This window comes from Emys orbicularis, chromosome 6, assembly GCF_028017835.1.
Source record: "Emys orbicularis isolate rEmyOrb1 chromosome 6, rEmyOrb1.hap1, whole genome shotgun sequence".
Taxonomy (NCBI): domain Eukaryota; kingdom Metazoa; phylum Chordata; order Testudines; family Emydidae; genus Emys; species Emys orbicularis.
Window position 1 is genome coordinate 51,075,366 of NC_088688.1, and position 27,763 is coordinate 51,103,128.

At 43.7% G+C, this 27,763-nt stretch overlaps 1 protein-coding gene across 1 annotated transcript in view; it reads left to right on the top strand.

The window, feature by feature from the left end:
* RASGRF2 (Ras protein specific guanine nucleotide releasing factor 2) overlaps positions 1-27,763 on the top strand; it is a 206,388-nt gene that overhangs the window by 143,724 nt on the left and 34,901 nt on the right. Inside the window, exon 18 of the mRNA XM_065406010.1 lies at positions 11,742-11,848. Within this exon, the coding sequence (XP_065262082.1) occupies positions 11,742-11,848 (107 nt within the window). The remainder of the gene's footprint in view (positions 1-11,741; positions 11,849-27,763) is intronic.

Below are 27,763 nucleotides of genomic sequence, written 5' to 3' on the forward strand. Positions count from 1 at the left end.
GCAGGGCTTAAAGGAAGCCTATGCTTCTGACTTCCTACTTCTGGAAGACTTTCTGCTGCACAGGCCCACAGCCTCGACTCTGCGGCTGCACATGGAGTAAATACAGTAGTCACTTTGTGGAAATAAAAGCATGTGCTCATGTGATTAAAAGCTGTATCACAATGTGTGCACACAAGGGAGCAGAGTCAAAGTTTCACAGGCCACTTCAATTTTGGCATTTCCTGAATCTTGACTGCTTCATTTTTCATCCTTAAAGTTTTAAAAATATGTTTCATTTAACACATAAAGTGCTAACGGCTAAAAGATCTCTGTGTTACTTTGCCCCTGTAAACATCTTTGTATTTGTCGCTCTGTTGTTTGGCAAATTATATCACATTGTTACTTTTATCACATTTACCAGCTGTAGAAATTTTTGAATATGGCAGCAACCCAAAAACTAATTAATCATCTATTAAGCAGCAAAGTCTGTATATTTAGCATTTATAAGTAACGTGTAATTCTTACAGATGAAGATTTGACAGGTTTATTTTCTCTTAAAGTAGTGCTTCCAGTTTGCTTATTGGAACTAATTTTTCATGGTGTTTTGTAACCTCCTCCTTGCCTGATGAGGTTGTGAAGGCTAGGACTATAACAGGGTTTAAAAGAGAACTAGATAAATTCATGGAGGTTAAGTCCATTAATGGCTATTAGCCAGGATGGGTAAGGAATAGTGTCCCTAGTCTCTGTTTGTCAGAGGGTGGAGATGGACGGCAGGAGAGAGATCACTTGATCATTACCCATTAGGTTCACTCGCTCTGGGGCACCTGGCATTGGCCACTGTCGACAGACAGGATACTGGGCTGGATGGACCTTTGGTCTGACCCAGTATGGCCATTCTTATGTTCTTATGTTTACTACTGGTGATGGTGCAGGATATGACCCTGTGGAGTACTGAGTGCCTCCTGTGAGGCGCTGTACACCTGCAACTCCCACTGAAGCCATTGGGAACTGAGAGCCTTCTGCACCCACAGGAGATGTTCAGTACATGGTTGACTTGGGCCTGTAGCCTAAAGCCATGGAGCTAGATCACTTCCTCCCACAGATAAACACACATGAGGTGACCAGAAAGAAGAAAGTAATTTTGTATAGCCCAGGTAGTATGTATCTAGATACTATCATACAGTGATGGATGCTTTAAAAATGCTGATGAATAAATGGATGGATCTCAGGAAAATAATGGCTATTGTTTTTTTAGAGGTGAGATGGTGTATATAAAAATATTTAAAAGATATTCAGTGTATTGAGAGCAGTAACAATTGTTAAGAGAGTTCAGATTTTGAGTCAAATCTATTCATCTATGTCCTTGTAATGTTCAGTCTGCATTTTAGTGTATATAATAATCATAATGTTTTGATATATATGGATGGTAGCCAATCTACAAAATGCAAAAACACTAAGTAAGCAAAACATTCCTGTGAGATAGGTAAGTATTGTTCATTTGTTTTACAGTTGGGGGAAATGAGATTACATTTGTCGGAGAATAACTCTCTGCTTCCACACATTACTTGGCCAGTCACCAGGGGACTGTGGAAAATGCAGAGTGAGCTCCTGAGTACTCTAGTGCAGTCTACTAGCCAAAACACACACATCTTAAACTCTGCTGATGCCAGCTGGGGGCTCAGCAGCAAGGGCAAGAACCTCTCTGATCTGCAAATCCAGGAGAGGAGAGACCTGCCCACCCGTAGGAAAGATGTCTGCCAGTGAAGGCAAAGATAGATGTAGACACTCTCCCAATTAAAGCTATAGTCACCTCCTTCCAAACAGCAATGGCTGCTATTGAATGCTCCTTGCAGTTGCTATCAGGCCCAAATTATCAAGGAATTTTGAGAAACTTGTAAAAATGAATGTAGAACCTGCCCTCCTGCCCCTAGCAGAAGACACCAGTCAGTGGCAAGTGGTCTCTCTGAGTCTTGGGGGAGGGAGGGAATTAACACAGTTAAGATTACTTACCTAAATTTTTGTAGATTTTGAGTGGGATACCTGTCACCATCTCACCATGTTATTTTAAAAGGTTTAATAAGATTGTCAAAACCTTATCTTGGGGCATTGACCTGGGCCCCATATAATCAAGGATGTTCATCTCCCCATTGATGGGGATGGTTTCAGAAACCCAGGCCCAGAACTATTATTTTACCTCTGTCATGCTCACATCCCAAGCCCCTCACTGATTCCAGCACATAAGAATAACAAGCCCTTATGGGTGGGAATTGAAAGAGAATGAATGAAACTGATCACCCTATTGGCGCTCTTAAGATGTTCATGTTACCCTACAGAGAAAAACAGAGTATCCTCTGTAGTGGCCACCAGGAGGGGATTTTGGCTAATCGTTTCCATTTTCAACTCAGACACCATACAAAAGCCTCTACATGGGGTAATTCTAATTTACAGTTTGGCTTCCCTTGGAGAGAATGGATAGATAGGCATATTATATGTTTGGTTGGTGATGGAGGTATAGTTCCATTCCAGGTGCTACAACATCTGTATTAACTTCTGGTCACAGGGACACAGCAACATGTACAGCGGAATCATTTATTGACCTATCACTTTAGCTCAGATGCCCTGGGATTGCCTGACTCCCTTGAAGTAGATGGTGTAATAGAGAAGCTCCACAAACTCGCCAGACACATGTCATCCATATATGCCTTTTTGACAAAAAATGACTCTGAGGGTATGTCTACACTACACTGAAATTAGGTCGAATTTATAGAAGCCGGTTTTATAGATATCGGTTTTATACAGTCGATTGTGTGTGTCCCCACATAAAATGCTCTAAGTGCATGAAGTAGGCGGACCGCGTCCACAGTACCGAGGCTAGCATCGACTTCCGGAGCGTTGCACTGTGGGTAGCTATCCCACAGTTCCTGCAGTCTCCGCCGCCCATTGGAATTCTGGGTTGAGATCCCAATGCCTGATAATGCAAAACAGTGTCGCGGGGGGTTCTGGGTACATGTCAGGCCCCTCCCCCTCCGTCAGAGCAACGGCAGACAATCGATTCGCGCCTTTTTACCTGGGTTACCTGTGCAGACAACATACCATGGCAAACATGGAGCCCGCTCAGCTCAGCTCAGCTCACCGTCACCATATGTCATCTGGGTGCCGGCAGACATGGTACTGCATTGCTACACAGCAGCAGCTAATTGCCTTTTGGCAGTAGACGGTGCAGTATGACTGGTAGCCTTCATCGGCTATCTGGGTGCTGGCAGACGTGGGGCTGCATTGCTACACAGCAGCAGCCCCTTGCCTTTTGGCAGTAGATGGTGTATTACGACTGGTATCCATCATCGTCATACTCCAGTTCAATCAGAGGCACCTGGGCAGACATGCTTTGTCTCCTGGAGACTCAGTCCTGCTGGCAGTCCTATTGAACCATCTTGACGATGATGGCTAGCAGTCGTAGTACAGTATCTTCTGCCAAGCACCCAGAAGATGCCGAGGGCTATCAGTCATGCTGCACCGTCTGCTGCCAGCTTAAGATGTAAAAAATAGATGGACCAGATTTGTTCTGTATTCATTTGCTTCCCCCTCCCTCCGTGAAATCAACGGCCTGCTAAACCCAGGGTTTTGAGTTCAATCTTTGGGGGGGCCATTCTGTGTGACAGTTGTTTGTGTTTCTCCCTGATGCACAGCCACCTTTGTTGATTTTAATTCTCTGTACCTGTACGCCATGTCGTCAGTCGCCCCTCCCTCCCTCTGTCAGTTTCGCGCCTTTTTTCAGACCAGACGCCATAGCACTGGGATCATGGAGCCCGCTCAGATCACCGCAGCAATTATGAGCACTATGAACACCACGCGCGTTGTCCTGGAGTATATGCAGAGCCAGGACATGCCAAAGCAAAACCAGGACCAGCCGAGGAGGCGATTGCAGCGTGGTGACGAGAGTGATGAGGAAATTGACATGGACATAGACCTCTCACAAAGTACGGGCCCCAGCAATGTGCAAATCATGGTGTTACTGGGGCAGGTTCATGCCGTGGAACGCCGATTCTGGGCCCGGGAAACAAGCACAGACTGGTGGGACCGCATCGTGTTGCAGGTATGGGACGATTCCCAGTGGCTGCGAAACTTTCGCATGCGTAAGGGCACTTTCATGGAACTTTGTGACTTGCTTTCCCCTGCCCTGAAGCGCCAGAATACCAGGATGAGAGCAGCCCTCATAGTTGAGAAGTGAGTGGCGATAGCCCTGTGGAAGCTTGCAATGCCAGACAGCTACCGGTCAGTCGGGAATCAATTTGGAGTGGGCAAATCTACTGTGGGGGCTGCTGTGATCCAAGTTGCCAGGGCAATCAAAGACCTGGTGATATCAAGGGTAGTGACTCTGTGAAACGTGCAGGTCATAGTGGATGGCTTTGCTGCAATGGGATTCCCAAACTGTGGTGGGGCGATAGACGGAACCCATATCCCTATCTTGGCACCGGAGCACCAAGCCACCGAGTACATAAACCGCAAGGGGTACTTTTCAATGCTGCTGCAAGCCCTGGTGGATCACAAGGGATGTTTCACCAACATCAACGTGGGATGGCCGGGAAAGGTACATGATGCTCGCGTCTTCAGGCACTCTGGTCTGTTTCGAAAGCTGGAGGAAGGGACTTTCTTCCCGGACCAGAAAATAACCGTTGGGGATGTTGAAATGCCTATCGTTATCCTTGGGGACCCAGCCTACCCCTTAATGCCATGGCTCATGAAGCCGTACACAGGCAGCCTGGACAGTAGTCAGGACCGGTTCAACTATAGGCTGAGCAAGTGCCGAATGGTGGTGGAATGTGCATTTGGATGTTTAAAAGCGCGCTGGCGCAGCTTACTGACTCGGATAAACCTCAGCGAAACCAATATCCTCATTGTTATTGCTGCTTGCTGTGCGCTCCACAATATCTGTGAGAGTAAGGGGGAGACATTTATGGTGGGGTGGGAGGTTGAGGCAAATCGCCTGGCTGCTGATTACGTGCAGCCAGACACCAGGGCGGTTAGAAGAGTACAGCAGGGCGCGGTGCGCATCAAAGAAGCTTTGAAAACCAGTTTTGTGACTGGCCAGGCTACAGTGTGAAACTTCTGTTTGTTTCTCCTTGATGAACCCTCCGCCCCCCCCCCCCGGTTCACTCTACTTCCCTGTAAACCAACCACCCCACCCTCCCCTCCCCCCTTCGAGCACCGCTTGCAGAGGCAATAAAGTCATTGTTACTTCTCATTCATGCATTCTTTATTAAATCATCACACAACTAGGGGGATAATTGCCAAGGTAGCCCGGGATGGGTGGGGGAGGAGGGAAGGAAAAGGACACACTGCAGTTTAAAACTTTAAAACTTTAGCACTTATTGAAGGCCAGCCTTCCGATGCTCGGGCAATCATCTGGGGTGGAGTGACTGGGTGGCCGGAGGCCCCCCCACCGTGTTCTTGGGCATCTGGGTGAGGAGGCAATGGGACTTGGGGAGGAGGGCTGTTGGTTACACAGGGGCTGTAGCGGCGGTCTCTGCTCCTGCTGCCTTTCCTGCAGCTCAACCATACGCTGGAGCATATCAGTTTGATGCTCCAGCAGCCGGAGCATCGACTCTTGCCTTCTGTCTGCAAGCTGACGCCACCTATCATCTTCAGCCCGCCACTTGCTCTGTTCAGCCCGCGATTCATCCCGCCACCTCTCCTCTCGTTCATATTGCGCTTTTTTGCACTCTGACATTGACTGCCTCCACGCATTCTGCTGTGCTCTTTCAGCGTGGGACGACATCTGGAGCTCAGTGAACATATCATCCCGAGTCTGCCGTTTTCTCCTTCTAATCTTCGCTAGCCTCTGCGAAGGAGAAACATTTGCAGCTGGTGGAGGAGAAGGGAGAGGTGGTTAAAAAAGACACATTTTAGAGAACAATGGGTACACTCTTTCACGTTAAATTTTGCTGTTCATATTACACAGCACATGTGCTTTCGTTACAAGGTCGCATTTTTCCTCTTATATTGAGGGCCTGCCGGTTTGGTGTGAGAGATCACTCACACAGTGCCAGGCAACAGAATTCGGCTTGCAGGCAGCCATGGTAAGCCACAGTCTTTTGGCTTTTTTAACCTTCATAACATGTGGGAATGGTTTCAAACAGCAGCGCCCTCATTTCCCATACCAAGGACCCATTGGGTTGGCCATTTAAAATGGGTTTGCAATGTAAAAGGAGGGGCTGGGCTTTCCGGGTTAACATGCAGCACAAACACAACTACCCCCCCCCACACACACACACACCCAATTCTCTGGGATGATCACTTCACCCCTCCCCCCCACCGTGTGGCTGACAGCGGGGAACATTTCTGTTCAGCCGAGCAGGAACGGGCACCTCTGAATGTCCCCTTAATAAAATCACCCCATTTCAACCAGGTGACCGTGAATGATATCACTCTCCTGAGGATAACAAAGAGAGATAAGGAATGGATGTTGTCTGCATGCCAGCAAACACCGGGACCATACACTGCCATGCTTTGTTATGCAATGATTCCAGACTATGTGCTACTGGCCTGGCGTGGTAAAGTGTCCTACCATGGCGGATGGGATAAGGCAGCCCTCCCCAGGAACCTTTTGCAAAGGCTTTGGGAGTACATGAAGGAGAGCTTTCTGGAGATGTCCCTGGAGGATTTCCGCTCCATCCCCATACACGTTAACAGACTTTTCCAGTAGCTGTACAGGCCACGATTGCCAGGGCAAATTAATCATTAATCATTAAACACGCTTGCTTTTAAACTATGTGTAATATTTACAAAGGTACACTCACCAGAGGTCCCTTGTGTGCCCTCAGGGTATGGGAGCACGCCTTGGGTGAGTTCGGGGGTTACTGGTTCCAGGTCCAGGGTGATAAACATATCCTGGCTGTTGGGGAAACCGGTTTCTCCGCTTCCTTGCTGTGAGCTATCTTCATTGTTTTCATCATCATCATCATCATCATCTTCTGCGTACCCCGAACCCGCTTCCCTGTTGCGTGTTTCTCCATTGACGGAGTCAAAGCACACGGTTGGGGTAGTGGTGGCTGCACCCCCTAGAATGGCATGCAGCTCTGCGTAGAAGCGGCATGTTTGCGGCTCTGCCCCAGACCTTCCGTTTGCCTCTCTGGCTTTGTGGTAGGCTTGCCTTAGCTCCTTAATTTTCACGCGGCACTGCTGTGCGTCCCTGTTATGGCCTCTGTCCTTCATGGCCTTTGAGACTTTTTCTAATATTTTGCCATTTCGTTTACTGCTACGGAGTTCAGCTAGCACTGATTCGTCTCCCCATATGGCGAGCAGATCCCGTACCTCCCGTTCTGTCCATGCTGGAGCTCTTTTGCGATCCTGGGACTCCATCATGGTTACCTGTGCTGATGAGCTCTGCGTGGTCACCTATGCTCTCCACGCTGGGCAAACAGGAAATGAAATTCAAAAGTTCGCGGGGCTTTTCCTGTCTACCTGGTCAGTGCATCTGAGTTGAGAGTGCTGTCCAGAGCGGTCACAATGAAGCACTGTGGGATAGCTCCCGGAGGCCAATAACTTCGATTTCCGTCCACACTACCCCAAATTCGAGCCGCAAAGGCCTATTTTAGCGCTAATCCCCTCGTCGGAGGTGGAGTAAAGAAACCGGTTTAAAGGGCCCTTTTAAGTCGAAAGAAAGGGCTTCGTCGTGTGGACGTGTCCAGGCTTAATTCGATTTAACGCTGCTAAAGTCGACCTAAACTCGTAGTGTAGACCAGGCCTGAGTCTTGAAGACATTACTAAAACCTGGGATAAAGAGAGGGAGTCCTTTAAAGGCTCCACAGTGGTAAACTATTACACAATACAAAATATGCTTCTATAGGTTTACGTTTAATTCAACAAAAATAATGTATTGGACACCACAAAGACTGCCTAAGATTAAAGCTCCTCCGGTGGATACATGTGGGAGCTGTGGTAAAGATAAGGGTATTCTGCTGCACGACTTCTGGCAATATCTGTAGGTTTAACAGCTGTTTAAAGAAGTTGACAATAGAATTAAAATGATTTTGGGCTTTAGCAATCAAACATTGGTCTAGAACTACATTTTAGGGGGGGAGGGATAGCTCAGTGGTTTGAGCATTGGCCTGCTAAACCCAGGATTGTGAGTTCAATCCTTGAGGGGGCCACTTAGGGATCTGGGGCAAAATCAGTACTTGGTCCTGCTAGTGAAGGCAGGGGGCTGGACTCAATGACCTTTCAAGCTCCCTTCCAGTTCTAGGAGATAGGATATCTCCATTATTAAAAAAAAAATAACCTTTTTTCATTTGTGGACCCCTAAAAAATTTCAAATGGAGGTGTGGATCCTCTTGGAAATCTTAGACATAGTCTGCGGCCCCCTTGGGGTCTGCAGAGCACAGGTTTAAATCACTGTTTTAGGATATTTAGTTGCACATTTGGGTCTCTTATCTACACTGCATTCATGGGTTCTGAGAGTGATCATGAAGTGAATGATCTTACAGAGGTGGTAAAGTAAATCACTGGAGAGAAGAAACAATGATATTCTGACCTACAGGCTAAAGAAAGGGTCACCTTCTGCCACAGGGATCAATTACACAAATTTGAGTACTGCAAATATTTAGGTAAAGTTACTTAGGATTTGGGTTAAAAACTGGCAGCTGGCCCTGGCAGCTGACTTGGGCTCAGGCTAAGGGACTGTTGAATTGCAGAACGTAGACATTCTGGCTCGGGCTGCTGCTGAAGCTCTGGGACCCTCACACCTCACAGGGCCCTAGAGCCAGAGGTGAAAGTGGGCCGGTACGGCATCCGGTAAGAAGTAGCCACTGGTATCAGCCCGTACGCAGCCAACATTAAAGTGCTTTAATGTTGCTGCCACTTTTGCCCCCACAGACTCCCCAGGGCCGCCGACGGGTAGGCACCCTACTGGCAGGGCCGCCAACGGGGACGGGATGGGGGGACAAAAGGGGCAACTGCCCCGAGGCCTGGCCATTTAAAAGGGCCTGGGGCTCCCAGCCGCCCTGCTGCTACCGTGGCAGTGTCCGGAGCCCCAGGCCCTTTAAATTGCCACCGGAGCCCCGGGCGGCAAAGGCCAGGCAGCATGGAAGGGCTGGCTGGGGAAAGCTGACCTTCAGCCCCACCCCTTCCGCTCAAGGCTGGGCCCCCGTACCGGTAAGTAAATTATCTTACTTTCACCCCTGCCTAGAGCCCAGGCTCCAAGTCAAGTCCGAACATCTACACTGCAATTAAAGAGACCCTTAGCCAAAGTCCCACGAGGCCGAGTCAGCTGGCACAGGCCAGCCATGGATGTTTAATTGCAGTGTAGACAATTAGTTATCTAAAACCCTTAGTTATCTAAGACAGTTGGTAAATTTTTGCACATGACTTATATACATCAGATTTAGACTTTGTATATAAGTTGTGCTGTGATTTTAGTATGTGGCTTTATGGCCTGATTTCAAAGGTGCTGATCATCTCACAGCTCCCAGTTACTCGAAGGGAGCTGTGGAATATTCAGCATTTCTGAAAATCAGGTCACTAGTGTGTCTGCAAGAAAATGACAAACAAGATTACTTTAGAGATCAATCTACATATTAAATTTTAAGACCGTGGATAATGCCTGGATAATGCAAGAAGAGCAGTAAAGTATAAATGGAACATATTCAAGGAAAGAAAGAAACCTGGCTTTTCCATTTATTTGCTTTTTAACAAAAAAGGCAGAATTGAGTACATGGAGTTTCAGTTTTTTCTTTGTTAATTTAGGGCACACCAAAGTACACTACATGACAATACAATGAAACAACAGATCTGAGGTAAAATTCTTCTCTTAGACATGCATATCATAATTCAGCCATTCTTTCTTTGGTATCAATGGGAGATCCTCATGTGTAGGTCCACAGTATCAAAGCTAAGTACAGTAGAACCTCAGAGTTACGAACACCAGAGTTATGAACTGACCAGTTAACCACTTTAAAATTTGATGAAAACATTGGTGTGAAGGAGGAGAGGGCAGTGGAATTTGCACAAGAGGAGAGATCTTTGCAGGTTTTACCTTTTCTTCTTTCTGTTTTTTCCCTATTATTTTGCAGAAAAGTGGAAGTAATCTCTGTAGGTTTCCTCTTGTTTTCCCTTCCAGCTCCCCTGAAATGGGATTACTGTTCCTCTTAGCATTACTTTTGAAATAGTCTCTAGAGGTTTAATATATAATTTTCATTGTGACTTTCAGTGCTGCAATCAAGTGGCTAATTGAACAATTTATAATACGTATGCCTAATTGCTTCTTCAAGAGGTTAACTGTGAAAGGAATAGATATTTAGCAGAGAAATGTTACCTAGGTTACCCTTTATTGGCTAAAGCCACTGAGATTTTGTTTGCTGTGCTGTTTATGGGCAATTAAACCCTTGAAAATGTTTTAATATGAAATTTCCTTTGATGTTGCGTCTTAAATGTCAGCCACAGTATAATATGCCCAAGTACAAAGGCCCTCCCTGAAATGCATATCCCCAGCAAGACAAATTTGGGTTTGAAGTCTAATCTTTAGTATAAAATACAGGACCTAGTTGAATTTCTGTGTCTTTTTCAGTGCACCTTTCTAGAAGTATAACAGAAGTTTAGATTGGTTTTGGTTTGCTTTTAAAAGAAAACAAAAGCAGAACAAAACAGTTGGAAGCATTCTCCCAACATACATTCAGTACTTCTCACAAAGTACACAGAAGTTTTAATCTGTCATTTCATTTGTAACAGCATAAGACGCTTTAGCGGCTGTTTTTATTTAAAAAAAATAATAAATCTATTCAAAGTGCTAGTTATACAGGAGTAAGCTTCAAGCACCAGGACTCAGTTGTGAAGGACATCAAAAGCAGTACAATCAAAGACTGAACCTTACAAGCAACCTACAGTTACAATTAGGATGGATAATGTGAACTTCCTAAATATACCTTCAAATCATTGAATACTTTCTAATTCAAGTACTTGAAGCATAAAAATGTTATATTCATTAGCATACATAGTATATTATAATCAGGGCTACTAGAGAACTGCAGAAAGAAATTGTGGAGGAAATCTAGGACATCATTTTCTATTATGCTTCTAAAAATATATATTCTTAAGCAAATATAGTAGAGTAGGAAACAAATATGTCTTCACAAAAGCTGTCGGGACATGATACAGTTGACAGACTAACTTGGAAATCAAGGAAGTCAAACTTAATGTGCAAACATATCTCCTCTTACTTCCCTTCCCACTTCCTAATCACACCAATTTTTTAAAGAATGCCATGGAGGGCTTTCTTTATTGGCTTATATAGCCTGAACAGTACTGTCATGTTTTTATGAAGGGACATTTCTTCTGCAAACTTTTTTCTCCTCTACATTTTTGTCATTTAGTTCCTCAACTTCCATTTTCTAAACCATATTCATCATTCTTCCACAATCTTCCATTCTGATTTTCTCTGTCCCATGCCTCTCTCTCTCCCCTCTCCTCCCTCCTCCCATTTCTTGTCTTTTTAAGTGATTAAGGCAGACAACCATCTATCAGCTTATTACTGAAAGCTAAGCACAGTAGGAATCTATTTAGCTACACTAGGGAGGAATTAGCTCATGTGAATCCTGCAATGTTTCTATAGCCCAAATGATATTTGACGTATTCTGCATCTGCTCCTTTTCTTTCATTACATAGAAATGTCTGGTGTGGTTTCATTTTACCAGCACTATTAACAATGTATTTTAAGGGTTTGTTTTAGCTACTTGTTCATTTGGTGTAATTATGATAACTTTTTCCTACAGGATTTAACAACTCTGAACGAATGTGTGACAAAGAGTTCATAATACGCAGAGCAGCCACTAATCGTGTCCTGAATGTCCTGCGTCACTGGGTCTCCAAACATTCTCAGGTATTTTTCAGTTCCACTTTTACAGCTGAATTTCACCATGTACTCTCTTTCTGTGATTTGCAAATGGAAAGGGTCACAATCTTTTCTTCAGCCCAGTCATAGAATTCTTATCACTTCAACTTTAGCTATAAAACGTTCCTGAGCAGTGCTGCTGTATAATATAGCAGTGGTCAAATTGAAGTCAAACTGCATGAGAAGATAGTGCCATCAAGATACTATAGAAGTTTAATGTATCAAAATAAATTATTGCATAAATGAAGAATCCTTCATGCTATTTTGGAAAGCTGTTCTGACAACTTACCAGTTCAAGTACAAAATTATTCGACTTGTACAATTTTGCAAGGCTGCTTTACTATAGTGAAGCCTGTTGAAATAGACAAGGGAAAAGCACTAGAAGAAATCTATATAACAGCTATCTTTACTATAATAATTAAAACTACCAATTATTTTAGAAACAGGCCTTACCATATCCATTGTTCCATTTAGCCTGATATCTTGCCTGACAGTGTCTAGTGCTTTACAGCACCTGATGCTTCAGAGGAAGACCGATAAATCCCCATAATACTCTAATCCAGTCATGCAATGTTGTATAAAGTGTGTATTGTTTATTGTTTCCTGACCCCTACATCCTGAAGTGTCTTGTCTGTTTTATTTATTTCAGACAATGTCTTAATAATGAACAAAGCTGTTTTTTATCTTTTAGATAGTCAGTGCTCATATAGTAAACAGTTTTGGTTCAAATACACTAATTGAAAGTACTGAAATTATTTGTGCATGAACATAGTCATGTGTTTGTGTATCGAATAGATGCAGAGGTGGACTCCAATCCTGCAATGTGCACAGACAGATTCCTGCACAATGCAAACTGTGCTGAATGAAAAAACAACCTGATTAACTAACAGAATTTCATACATAGCACTGTCCCTTTACATATTCTGTGGGCACATGAAACAAATGTCGGAGGGCTTTACAAGAGATGCAGCAAAATCCCAGCCATCATTCAATTTAAAAAAATGGTTAAACAAGAGGGAGAGGGAGATCTCTATGGAAATGCATGAGGCATTTTTGAAAGCCCCAAATAAATGGTACAGTATAACCAGTGATTATTATGGAGTATTTTGTCTGTATTGATTAAGAACACTTAATCTGCAGTTTATTTATTGCACAACTTACTGCAACAGTCTCCTGTGTCACAGACCATTACTTTTTTCCCAGGCCAAAGGTTTAACTGAAAGTGTAAGGTTGATAGAGAACATATCATTTAAAAACAATGCATAGATGGAAAAGTTGGTGTTGGGGTTAGAAAGAAGGGAGCTGATTGAAGGATTCAGGCAGCCTTGAAGGCTAGGGACTCTGTGGAGCTCCTAGATTCTGCAAGGCACTGGGAGCAGAGGGAAACAGGCCACCCTAAGCTCAGCAGAGTCCCATGCCACCTTTGCTCTGCCCTCTCTTTCACTGCCCTGAAGAACGTTGGGATTTTGAACAAAATACACTGTTATTGATAGTCCTTACTAGTCTCCATCCTTCTTCCCCTCACTAAACTGAACAACCCATACTGTGAAACTCCTTTGTAGTAATCACAAGCAATTTGAAGTGAAAATCTTTTTCCTGACAAACATATGAGAAGTGAGGGGGTTAAAAGAAGGCTTATAACTGGTTGCAATCCCACGTATGGCTGTCTCCATAATCTTTAATTCACACATAACTGGCATCATCGGCTGTTGTTCCTCACATGGGATTTTGCATACCTGAAAATAATACTCTATAATCCCCGCTGCTGACCAAGAGAGTAAATACAATTTTAAACATTCCCTATTAAAATTCTGCTTTGTATACACACTACCAACTTTTATTTGTTCAACTAAATATTTATTTCAACTGTTTTAAAGAAAAAATAAGTTTTTCAAAATAGCTAAATACCTAACTTGTTTAGCGCGCCACTGCTAACAGCGCCAAGGATGGAGCTGAGTCAATTCAAGCTGTTTTCTGTGCATTCCTTGCATATGCCCCCAGCAACATCAGGGTGTCACGTTTACAGCCAGGGCCGGCTCTAGGTTTTTTGCCGCCCCAAGCAAAAAAAATTTTGGCTGCCCCCCACCCCAGCCCTGGGCTCTCAACCCCCCCCCCCCCCACCAGTGCCCTCCCCCACCCACCCCCCCTGCCGGCCCAGCGCTGGGCTCTTCCCCCCCCCCCACACCGCCTGCCACCCCAGCCCTGGGCTCCCCCCCACCAGTGCTGACTCCGCCCGCTCCCCCTTCGCCTCCAGCCGGTCCGGCGCTGGCAGGGTCAGGATAAGCAGCAGGGCTCCCAGGCCGCGCCTCAGCCCAGGGTCCCTCCAGCCAGGGCTCCCGCCTCCAGGACCAGCCGGGACCCGGGAGGGCAGAGCCGGGAGGACCGCCCTGGCAGGGGCCAGGGCAGCCCCAGAGGGAGCGGAGCCCCGGAGAGCGGGACATGGGCCCCGCACAGCAGCGCCCCGCCCTCTATGGCCCCGCTGCTGCTGCTGCTGCTTCTGGCCGCCCTGCCGCAGCCCCTGGGTGGCTTGGGCCGCTTCGCCCAGCCCCGGCTGCGGCGCTGGGGGACGGCCGCCCTGCGGCACCTGCAGGCGGCTCTGTGCGCCCCGCAGAGCAGCCCCCCGCCACAGTGTCCCCCGCTCGGAGCCTGCCCGGCCCAGCCACAAGGTGCGGGCACTGCTCCCCCGCGGCGTGAACCTCAGCGGCCCCAGGGTGCCCCCCGTGCACGATGCGCTGCTGCTGCCAGGGCCGGCTCTAGGCTTTTGCTGCCCAAAGCGAAAAAAAAAAAAAAAAGATGGCCGGAATGCTGCCCCTGAAAATGTGCTGCCCCTGAAAATGTGCTTGGTTTGCTGGTGCCTAGAGCCGGCCCTGTTTACAGCTTCAGGGACCTCATGAGAGTATGGAACTCCAAGTTGGGACTGGGTTGCTGTTTGGTAAGGTTGGGTGATAGGTTGGTGGTGATAGAGGGGTGGAAAAGTATGGTGACTGAACAGAGGATTAGGTGATGGACAAGCCATGCACCAAAGTGTAATCAAAACTGGGAACTGTGTATACTAATTGAGCACTGAACTTCATGGTCTCTTGCACCAGCAAGGATCCACCGCTGAACCAGGACAGCATCCAGAACGCTCCTGACCAGATACAGTGGGCACTCCAAGAAGAGGGGGAGAGATTATGTAGAAAAAGGGGGCTCGTTGTCTGAGCGAGTTGAGGGGGTATTTTAGGTGTTTTAGAAAGAACTAGTCCTAAATAGAAGGGGTAAAACAAACAAACAAAATAAGGATTTTTTTTTTTAAAGTCCAGAGACACACTTTTCTGGAGGAGCCGTGGACAAACGTTAAGGGTGTTCCAAGTGTTGTGGTTTGATAGGGATATTTTTTAATGATTGAAACAAGGTAAAATGATTCAGAACCATCAAGTTGTGCACATTATTAGTTTATGTAAACATTAATTTATTATTGTTACCTTCGTCCTCCCTTCCCCATTGCCTCCTATTGCTTTTACATTCACATCTTGTCTTTAGATTGTAAACTCTTCAGGGACAGGGACCATCTCTGCCTATGTTTTTGCACAGCACCTAGCACAAAGGGCCTCAGGCAGGATCAGTGCCCCATTGGGTGCTACTATAATATAAATAAATGATAATAATTAATGACAGATGTGTCAAATATCAGCATGGAAAATTACAGCCCAAACAGTTAAAGTTTGGTAAAGTGATAAGCAACTGAAAACGATCTTAGAATGGAAAATTTTGGGCAACTGCACTTATAGGCGGTGCTATCAGCCCTACCTATAATTCTCTACCACTTTGTGTTTTTATTTGTATGTATGTTTTATGGCATTTTAAAAATTTATTTGTAAGTAAATATATTTAAATTCTAATCCTTCAACAGCTCCTTCTCCTTATTCTTCCCCTGGCCAGCCCTCTTAAAAAAAAGAGGGGGGGCAGATAAAATAAAATCTTTCTGTGTATCACAACTATGGTCGGACCGTTAGAATTTCTGGAAACAAACTTGACAGTTTGGCCATGCTAATGGATGCACCAAGTTCTCATTGGTTACTTGATAGACCATTTGAGGTCTAAATAGCTGGGACGGTAGGGAATTTTAAGTCTATTATTATTATTACTGTGTATCATGCTAGTGCTGAGGGGCCCCAGTCCCATTGTGTTAGGCAATGAACAATGATATAACAAAAAGAGTTTCCATGCCCCAGAGAACCTTAAACTGGTGCTACTAGCTGTTCAGTAGTAGTAGCTGTTCAGCTAGTAGCACCAATGGGATCCCTACTGTAGACAAGGTTCCAGCAATCTCACCATTATGTTAATTAAAAGCATGGCGGTAAAAGTGATGAAAGGTGTCAGAATCTACACTAGCATTCCTATCAGTGTAGTGGAATCAGTGGTTGCATCAGTGAGATCTTTATCCTACAATTGAAGAGCATAGACAGCCACTAAGGCAGCCACTACACATAGACAGCCTTATGTCTACACAGGGATAAAAAACCCGGGGCTGGTCCAGGTCAGCTGACCCGGGCTCATGGGGCTCAGCCTCCAGGGCTGAAAAATTGCTGTGTAGATGTTCAGGCTCGGGATGGAGCCTGAGCTCTAGGATCCTTCCATTTTTAGCTTCGCAGCCCAAGCCCGACGAGTCCGAGTCAGCTGACCTTTGCCAGCTGTGGCCATGCCATGGGTCTTTTATCCCTGTGTAGACATACCCTATGAGCAAAGACTGTCAACTCTCTGAACACTTTCTTTGCTCTTTGACCTAAGCTACATTTGTTTTTTAAACATAAAACAAACTTCTAAAGTAAGTGTTTAGGCTGACTTTCAGTCTTGAGCCAATATTACACCACAAACTTCATCAACTTAGTAATAAGCCCTTAGTAATAAGGGTTTGCCTTGTTTTGTTTAACAGCTCCTTAACAAAAATATATATAATCAGGGATTGCTAAAAAGAGACTGCTATTTACCTCACATGCACATTGTTCAAAATCTCTGCCCTTCATTAAAATAGCAAAGAGATTAATTTTTTGAGGTAATGGCGTGTGTTAACTGTGATTAATAGACAGCCCTAAAAAAAAAGCAATTGCAATTAATCACACTGTTAAACAATAGAATACCAATTGAAATGTATTAAATATTTTTTGATGTTTTTCTACATTTTTAAATATATTGATTTCAATTAAAACACAGTATACAATGTGTACAGTGCTCACTTTATATTATTACTTTTTATTACAAATATTTGCACTTTAAAAATGGCAAACAAAAGAAATAGTATTTTTCACTTCACCACATAGAAGTACTGTAGTGGAATATTTTTATTGTGTAAGAAAGTGCAACTTACAAATGCAGCTTGTTTTGTTTTTGAGTGCAGTTATATAACAAAAAAATGTAAAACTTTAGAGCCTACAAGTCCACTCAGTCCTACTTCTTGTTCAGCCAATCGCTAAGACAAACAAGTTTGTTTACATTTACAGGTGATAATGCTGCTCGCTTCTTAGGGCAGGTCTTCACTACGGGGGGGGGGTCGATTTAAGATATGCAAATTCAGCTACGTGAATAGCGTAGCTGAATTCGCGACGTATCAGAGCCGACTTACCCCGCTGTGAGGACGGCGGCAAAATCGACCTCCGCGGCTCCCCGTCGACGGCGCTTACTCCCACCTCCGCTGGTGGAGTAAGAGCGTCGATTCGGGGATCGATTGTCGCGTCCCGACGAGACGTGATAATTCGATTCCCGAGAGATCGATTTCTACCCGCCGATTCAGGCGGGTAGTGTAGACCTAGCCTTATTTACTATGTCACCTGAAAGTGAGAACAGACATTCACATGGCACTTTTGTAGCTGGCACTGCAAGGTATTTACGTGCCAGATATGCTAAACATTCATATACCCCCTCATGCTTTGGCCACCATTCCAGAGGACATACTGATGATGCTCATTAAAAAATAATGCATTAATTACATTTGTGACTGAACTCCTTGGGGGAGAATTGTATGTCTCCTATTCTGTTTTACCTCATTCTGCCATATAGTTCACATTATAGCAGTCTCCAATGATGACCCAGCACATGTTGTTCATTTTAAGAACACTTTCTCTGCAGATTTGACAAAACACAAAGAAGGTACCAATGTGAGATTTCTAAAGATAGCTATCTCACTCAACTCAAGGTTTTAGAATCTGAAGTGCCTTCCAAAATCTGAGGGGGATGAAGTGTAGAGAAGGCTTCACAAGTCTTAAATGAGCAACACTCAGATGTGGAAACTACAGAACCCGAACCACCACAAAAGAAAATCAACCTTTCTGTTGGTGGCATCTGACTCAGATGATGAAAATGAACATGCGTTGGTCCGCACTGCTTTGGGTGGTTATCGAGCAGAACCAATCATCTGCATGGACACGTCCTCTGGAATGGTGATTGAAGCATGAAGGGACATATGAATCTTTCCTGCATCTGGCACATAAGTATCTTGCAATGCCAGCTACAACAATGCCATGCAAACGCCTGTTCTCACTTTCAGGTGACATTGTAAACAAGAAGCGGGGAGCATTATCTCCTGCAAATGTAAACAAACTTGTTTGTCTGAGCGATTGGCTGAACAAGAAGTAGGACTGAGTGGATGTATAGGCTCTAAAGATTAACATTGTTTTATTTTTGAATGCAATTATTTTTTGTGCATAATTCTACACTTGTAAGTTTAACTTTCATGATAAAGATATTGCACTACAGTACTTGTATTAGACGAATTGAAAAATACTATTTCTTTTGTTTTTTACAATGCAAATATTTGTGATAAAAATAAATATAAAGAGTACACTTTGTATTCTGGGTTGTAATTGAAATCAATATATTTGAAAATGTAGAAAATATTCAAAACTATTTAAATAAATGGTATTCTATTATTGTTTAACAGTGCGATTTATCGCGATTAGTTGTTTTAATCGCTTGGCAGCCCTACTTTTTTATTATTAAGAGGTTATGTGCTAAGAGAAATGTTATGGCTTATTATTCTAAACATCAATATCTATAATGTATTTCATTCTGACTTTACTCTGAAAAAAAAGAAATGACAGTTAATGAGTATACAGATTCAACACATAAGAGAAAAATATATTTAATCTTCAAAACACCCCATGAAAGTTGATGGGTAAGTACTATTATTTCCATTTTATAGATGGAGAAAATAAATCACAAAGGTTAAGTGACTTTCCCATGGCCATGCATAGAATCTGTGGCAGAGTCATAATTAGAACAAAAAATGGCTCTCAGTCCTTTGCTTATTCCAGTAGAACTCACTGCTTTAAATGCTATTAGGCATTTACCATTACAAGTACCACTCCTTGTGATCAGTGCTCTTTATAAATTCTACAAACAGACCCAGAATAACACATGAGTTGAGAGCTTTACTGTAAGGAAACAATTAAGAAAAAAAATCTTCAAAATCTTGCTCTCCTGTTAAATATTTCTGACATCCCAAATTTTGCCTCTGTGATCTTAAAGAAATAGGAATAGAATATATTGACACACTTAAACCAACTCTTTCAGATCCCAGACTTGGAGTCATTCAAGAAAATACAAAACCTTTTTTTTTTTATAACTATCCCTATTTACAACACATCCGGTCAAACTGATAGCAATCAACATGTAACTTGGAGGATGTAATAATAATCTGCAAACAGATGGATAGAAAGGACTCATTGTATAATTTTATGTAGCAATAAATGACGCTGAAATCGGTAAGTTATTACATTTAAAACTAAAATGGATGTTATTATTTGTATCGAGGCAGCATCTAGACATGCCAACTAATAGAGCACCATTGTGCTAAGTGCTGTACATACACATAGAAAGAAAGAGTCTCAGTACTGAAGAGCTTACAGTGTAGACAAGTCAGAAAAAGTGTGATTGAAAGGAAATATTATTACCTTCGTTTTACACACGGGGAATTGAGACACAGAGAGGTTAAGTGTTTGCACAGTGCCTAGCAAAATAGGTTCCTGGTTTGAGTCCTTGAGCTCTGTTGCAGTAGAAATAAATGTTAATAGACTTGCTCAGGGACACACAGGTAGTCTGCAACAAAGCCAGGAATTGAATCCAGATCTTCTGAGTTCCAGCGCAGTACTTTAACCACCAGATCATCCCTCTTTTTAAAGCTATAATAGAGAATAGCACCTACGCAGACAGGATTAAAAATGTCCACATCAGCTACTTTCCATTGAAATTCTGTCCACAATGTTATCATGCATTTATTTTATACTCTAGTAATGACCAATGAAACTAACTTAAACAGCCCCAATCTCTAGTAGAGAGGATATGGACAAATGACCACAGAACCAAATGTTTTCGTCATGTAAACATTTAAGTTTAATGAAAAAAAATCCATATACATTGATAAAAATCTTAATCTGTTATATTTTGGGTGTTATTCTCTCAAACCTTTGGAACACCAAATAATTTTTCTTGTTCAGAATATTAACACCAGTCAAAGAAATATAGCACCATATTATGATGCATGAAAGAAACCCCTACACTTGAGATTTAACTGAAAATCACCCATGATATACACGATATGGAACAAATCACAGGTCTAATCAGACATTCCCCAGATCGGATCAAAGAGGGCTGTATATTAGCTGATACTATATTTACTTTCCAACATATAAGAAGTAGAGGCAAACAATGGCCTGTGTTAAAATCACAGTGCACTGCACTGAAAATAATATGATCTTTTCATCCATAGTGATATCCATACAAAATGACTATCCCAATTGTCCATCTACCTACTTACACCAAGCATAATTTCTGCAACATCTGATTGTGTGGTTACCCGTACATAAAAATGCTACTACAAACACTTATGAAAATACTGTCATATAAATGTTTAATCAAAAATATGCTTTCTTGCATGGATAAAACAATATTGCGCTGTAATATGCATTTCAAACTGTATCAAATCTATGCAAAAATATATTACTCTGAGTACCCATATATCTCTAAATGCCTTTGAAAACACAAATAAATACTATATTAAAAATAAGAGAGGAATGAGGTAAGAGAGGGAGTCACGAGAGAGAGGAAATTATTTTCAAACCCAGTACAGTGTATTTTCAAAGTGGAAACTATAGCTTGGTGTCCCTAGTCCTTCGTTGCCTTTTTTCTCAGGAGTAAAGTTTGATTCTCCAACTCTTCTAATCCAGTATTTCAATGCAGTAGATTCTTTAAAGCGTGAGGTCTTTGGCACAGGATGGGTATTGCACACTGCAGCAACTCAGCTTTGTGTGTTGTTTCCACAAGTGACTAGGGACAGAGGAAAGATACAGACAAAGCAGAAATGACTGATTGATTTGTGCCAAAAAGGAATATGGGATAAGAATTGCTATGGGAAGGCAAGCAAAGAGTTATTGTCTAGCTAAGGCAGCATTATATATTGGCAAAAATGTTCCGCAGCTCTGGGACAGCCATAGCTCAGAGCCTTAATTTGTAATAACCGCTCAGACCATAAGCCAAAGACTGTTTGGGCACCGTTACTTTAGATAGATTCAGTAAAGGCTTATAAGACTGCCAAAGTGACAAAACCACTTAAGCATTAAGACACTGTCAAATCTACAGCTCCTCCAAGAACAACTAAATCTAACGTTAAAGGTGCTTACCTCATACGCTATGACCACACAGTACACTTGAAACATTATTTTCATTGGTAGTAAAGGATGGATTTTATACTCTTAAAGGAGGGCCATCAACAAAATATTCTGACATTTCCCAATATAAAGACTATAATTTAGTGTGTTTTGGTGACTAACTGTAGATTGGACTTTGCCTTACTACTGCCATGTGCACTCGTCACAAAATACATAATAGCTCCCCTGACAGAGGCTCCTCTCTGAGCATGCTCCTCCCATTGTTGCCCCTTTGAAACACCCACTGCCATATATACTGCCCTTCATGAGACACCCTCAACACCCAACATTCCCATAAGTGCTGCTCCCCTGTGAGACACTAAGGGGGGGGCTCTTTGCCCAATTTTTCCATCACATTGTTCTCCTCTCCTAAAGGAAACAAAAAAAGAGAAAGAAAAGGCCTCAGGTGGCTCATCTAATCAATTAACGTACTTATCCAGCCCCCATCAGGATAAAATGAGAGAGCCTCCCATGTATTGATCTGGACACCACGGGCAAATGAGGACAAACACAGCAATGGTTAAGCAGCAGGCTGCAACTTAATAAATTTAACACAGTGGAGGTGCTACCCACACTGTCATCCATACTCTTACATACCAGGCATTATAAATGGTTCCAGTACTCCTACCATATAACCTATAACTCAGAGTAGACTATCTAAGCCTTAGCTCACTCATCTGAGTCCTGTTTCTCCCCCTCCCCAATGAGGGGTTTCATATCGCTCATCCTTTTATCCTTTTAACTGCCCTGAAAACCAGCTACAAGTTGTGATGAACTATCCTCCTTATCCAGTACTACCACTAATTACTAAATTGATTCCTATTTAACTTAACTATGCCTCCAGGATGCCATGAAAGAGGCAAATAATTCCCCAGGCTTATGCCAACTTGGCCCCATGAGAAGAAAAAAATCCTTCCTGGCTTCAAAACAGCTCTGAAGCTACCAATACAGGGTAGGGGGTGGGACTGCTGAAACAGAATGAGAGGAGTCTCCACATAACCCAGAGTAGGGTTTAATTCAATGCAAGAGGAGGGCAAGGGACCAATCAGTTTCCTCCCCACCAATGAGAGACTCTGGAAGGGAAATGGCCATTCCTGTATCCCTGCAGCATATGCTTTCGTTCCCTGTTCAATGGGGGTTGTCCCAGTCACCACCAGCCCCATCAAGTGGCCCATCCGTTGAGATGGGTGGTGTCACTTCAAGGTAGAAATAACAATAACAAGTTCTCTGTTTCTCTCCCCCTCTTGCCTCCTTCCCACTCTGTAGGAGAACTAGCTTGTTTAGGTTATGGATATGTGCATTTATGTGCACATGTATGAATTTATCTCCCCACCTCGCACGCACACACATGGAGAAAGGAAAGGAATTGGGGTGAGTCTTCACTAACCTAATCCTACCCTCTTCCCCCTGCTAAATACAAGCAGCAAAAGGGTGGTCTTTCACAGATGATTTTCACTGTCATCAGAGCAGCTGGGTGGGAACCACCCCATATAGCCTGATCATTCTCCCCAGAAAGAGATATTAAAGGCCTCTGTCTTTCAGCCATTGCAGGGGAGACACTTGCCCACCCCCACCCCCGCATAACATTCTCACAAAACTAAGTGATTGGACAACAAAATGGCAAATGAAATTTAATATGGATAAATGTAAAGTAATGCACATTGGAAAAAATAACCCCAACTATACATACAATATGATGGGGGCTAATTTAGCTACAACTAATCAGGAAAGAGATCTTGGAGTCATCGTGGATAGTTCTCTGAAGACGTCCACGCAGTGAGCAGTGGAAGTCAAAGAATATCTTATTGCCCTATATAAATCCATGGTACACCCACATCTCGAATACTGCGTACAGGTGTGGTCTCCTCGTCTCAAAAAAGATATATACTGGCATTAGAAAAGGTTCAGAGAAGGGCAATTAAAATGATTAGGGGTTTGGAATGGATCCCATATGAGGAGAGATTAAAGAGGCTAGGACTTTTCAGCTTGGAAAAGAGGAGACTAAGGGGGGATATGATAGAGGTATATAAAATCATGAGTAGTGTGGAGAAAGTGAATAAGGAAAAGTTATTTACTAGTTCCCATAATATAAGAACTAGGGGCCACCAAATGAAATTAATAGGCAGTAGGTTTAAAACAAATAAAAGGAAGTTCTTTTTTACACAGTGCACAGTCAACCTGTGGAACTCCTTGCCTGAGGAGGTTGTGAAGGCTAGGACTATAACAGGGTTTAAAAGAGAACTAGATAAATTCATGGAGGTTAAGTCCATTAATGGCTATTAGCCAGGATGGGTAAGGAATGGTGTCCCTAACCTCTGTTTGTCAGAGAGGATGGAGATGGATGGCAGGAGAGAGATCACTTGATCATTACCTGTTAGGTTCACTCCCTCTGGGACCCCTGGCATTGGTCACTGTCGGTAGACAGGATACTGGACTGGATGGACCTTTGGTCTGACCTAGTATGGCCATTCTTATGTTCTTATGAACCTCTTTTGCTAGAAGTCTGTGAGCCCCATTTTGAATTAAACCTAACTAACCTGAAAAATATATTATTTCATGTGAATAAGAACAGACAAGAAAATTCTTGTATTAGGCGTTTTCTTTTTTTGAGTAGATGGAAGAACACTATTCCAGAAGGAGTGCTCAGTGTTGCAATGTATAAATAGTTCTAACTGAGTGCATAACAATAGCTCTGTCTCTGTGCTGTGAGTGAGGTGCCAGTGAAGTGCTTACTTCTTTATACATGAACAGCTCCCTAAAATTATAATAATTATAATGATTTCTAATGCTGTAATCCCCAAAATATATCAGGGGCTTGTAGTGAGGCGGTGTGGCTCCCCGCCGCCCCGGAAGGGGAAGAGCCCATCCGGAGGCCGGAGTGGGCAGAGCTAGGGAGTTCTGAGCCCACCCCTCAGAGGGTCAGGCGGCGACCCAGAAGTATAAAGCCGGGCCCTCAGAAATCATTCAGGCCCCAGTAGCCGGAGAGACCAGACGTCTCCAGCCTAGCTTGGGGCTGGGAAACCTCTGCAGCCCGGAGTGACCGCCAGGAGCCGCTGGGCCTGCCCGGCGCCCGCTACCCAGAGGAGCCGCCGGGCCTGCCGTGCGCCTCCTATCCGGAGGAGCTCCCGGACTTGCCAAACGATCCCTGGCTGGACGAACCCATGGTCCAGGATCCCCCCGAGTCCGACGCCAGCACCCAGGTAGGCCCAGAGGGGGAGTCTGGAAGTAGCCCAGGGGCAGCCGACCCCAGTCTGGCTGCAGCACTGCCAGAGCCGATGTCAGTGTGTTGCGGCCAGGATCCCCACTAACAAAGCAGCGGGCCTTCTGCCGCTGCTAGGGCCCCGGGCTGGGACGCAGTGGAGTGGGAGGGCCTGCGTCCCCCCTGCCACCCAACCTGTGGGTGGCAGTCTCCCCCTCTCCCAGGCGTGTTGAGGCTTAGGCCTATTACTGGTGCTCAGCCCTGCCTGAGGGCCTGAGCTTTGCCTCAGCGTTTGTTGCCCCGCCCTGACCTAGGGCCAGGGCTTAAATACCTTATTTACTGTGGCTCAGCCCTGCCTGAGGGCCTGAGCCCGGACATAACGTTGGTGCCCGCCCTGAGCCAGGGTCGGGCTTCCGGTATCTTTCAGGACTGCAAGGGCTGCCGGGCGAGACCCTGCAGCCAGACAAAGCACTCAAGCCCCAGCGTGTAGTGAGTCAGTGTGGATCCCCGCCGCCCCGGAGCGGGTCGAGCCCCGGCAAACTCCTGTACACGCTGTACAAACAGAAGAGTATGCAGTTCCTTCCCAGAAGTGTTTATAATTTAAATAAACAATACAGACAGACAACCACCGACAAATGTACATGTAAAATGTCTGAGGTGATGTTAGATACACATCTGAGTCGTTAACCTTTTTCTCCCTAGCCTTGACCATCCCGTCCCTCCCTCTTCTCCTTTGCCCAAGTCCTCCTCCTGTCCAAGAGCTTGTTCCCATTGTGGCCACCTTCCACCCCACAGTATAGATTCAGTGTTAGCATAGGAGCCTGGGAAGAAAAAAGGTGGCCATGTTAATGAGGGTGTCAGCGGCTGGGGCCCCTCTCATGGCCTCCTCTGCCATCGCTTGCAGCTCCTGGAGGGGGATTGGATGGTCTTTCCTCTGCTGGGTTATGATCTGAGTTAGCTTTATAAAATACCTTGTAAACAACTAAACTGTATCAAAACTAGTGTCATGGGTGTTTTTAAAAAAGCTTTTTTAAAACTCTGTTATCTAAACACAGACAATATCATTAAATCTAAAATGTGATCTTATGTGCAGAATTCCTGAAAGCGGAGTCATTGTAAAATAAGCAGTTAGGGTTGTTCAGTGAGAATGTGAATTAATAAAGCAGTTTTGTTATTTTGAAACTGGAGGATTAAATAATGACTAGGAAATAATTCATTGTTTTTAAAAACTTTGGTGATACATCGTCAGAACTGCACATTAATTCTCAGTGAATGTATATTGGTAACACTATAACTGCTGCCCTTTTTAGAAGGGGGGGAAACTAACTACTGTCTCCTATTGATCACAAGATGTAGATACAAGTTTGGAAAAAACATTCAAACAAATAATGTGACATCTTATTTTTGACAAACTGAGCAAGAGAATCAAATCTATGCTGGCATTAATTTTTGGGTGAAAGGTAAATTATTTAGGTTTTTATCTCTTTTTTAAAAAATTGCACTGTATCCTTCTTTTCATTCCCTCTCCCCAACTTCCTCCTCATTTTCCTTCTTCTTTCTCTTCTATCTGTCCTGAACCACCTCCTGTAAGTGAACAAAGCTCTTCTGCTAGAATAACTGCAGAATGTTTGTCTACACTTTGCTTCCAAACTGAACTGAGAGAAACAGTGTAGGAGTCTACCATTGTAAACAAGTAAAACACAAATACTGTGACAGTTTCTGTGGGGTCAAGACTCAAGAGCCTTGCTGGCTTGTGGGGAAAGGAGAGGGCTTGTGAAAATAAAACTCCCACTGAGGGAGGGAAAATGAAGCAAAGCGGATGAAGTCTATAGATGCTTTTAATACCCTAATAAACAGTTCCACAGCCTCATTTTCTTTGCTTTATGGTACTATTTTCTTCTTTCATCTAAACATTATAAGCTGTAAATTGGAGTTTTTTCTGCCTCTGCTGAAGGGTGTAAGAATCTGAAACAGTGTCCTTATTGCTGGCAATGTTTGAAAAACTCTGAGCCAGTCATAAGTGAAGTATTGTATTAGCCTATCAGAGCAAGATTTGCCTATATTGAGAAATAGTCATGGAGCCTGAGCTTCCCAAAGGAGCCAAATACAGTTATGTTCTCTCCTTATATTGAATTCCATTAGGAGTTGTGTGCCTATACCCTTAACCTCCTTTGAGGATCACAACTAGAATGATTTTGCAAATCCCTGCCCTCTGATTTGCTGAAGATGGGTGTCTGCTAATCACATTCAGTTGTGGAATTGCCACAAGCCCTGGGCAGCTGAGCAGGAATTCAATTGGTCTCTGGTTCCTCCCTTGTTCCAGAACTTTACCTGGTGCAAGTTACTTCCCCCTTTGTGCTAGCTCAGCTCAAGTGAGTATTCAGTATAGGAATTTGTATACTATAGTCATTGATACCACTTAGTGATGATTATGAAAATCAGACATTTGTGATCAAAGTACAAGGAATTGAATAATTGGGGAAATGGTCACAATTATAGGTTTCAGAGTAGCAGCCGTGTTAGTCTGTATCCGCAAAAAGAACAGGAGTACTTGTGGCACCTTAGAGACTAACAAATTTATTAGAGCATAAGCTTTCGTGGGCTACAACCCACTTCTTCGGATGCATATAGAGTGATGCATCCTGTTCATGCTCTCTGTATGTGTGTGTATATATATCTCCTCAATATATGTTTCACTCTATATGCATCCGAAGAAGTGGGTTGTAGCCCACGAAAGCTTATGCTCTAATAAATTTGTTAGTCTCTAAGGTGCCACAAGTACTCCTGTTCTTTTTGCGGTCACAATTATGTATCAATAATTATAGTGAATACCTACACTTTGATTTTCGGAGACAATTCTATTTCAGCACAATACGTAATAATATTAATATGTATCTTCAACCTGCTGTTAATGTTTAAAGGCATAAAGCATAGTATGTCTGACAGAATCATAGAGACACAAGGTGGGTGAGGTAATATCTTTTATTGGACCAACTTCTGTTGGTGAGAGAGACAAGCTTTCGA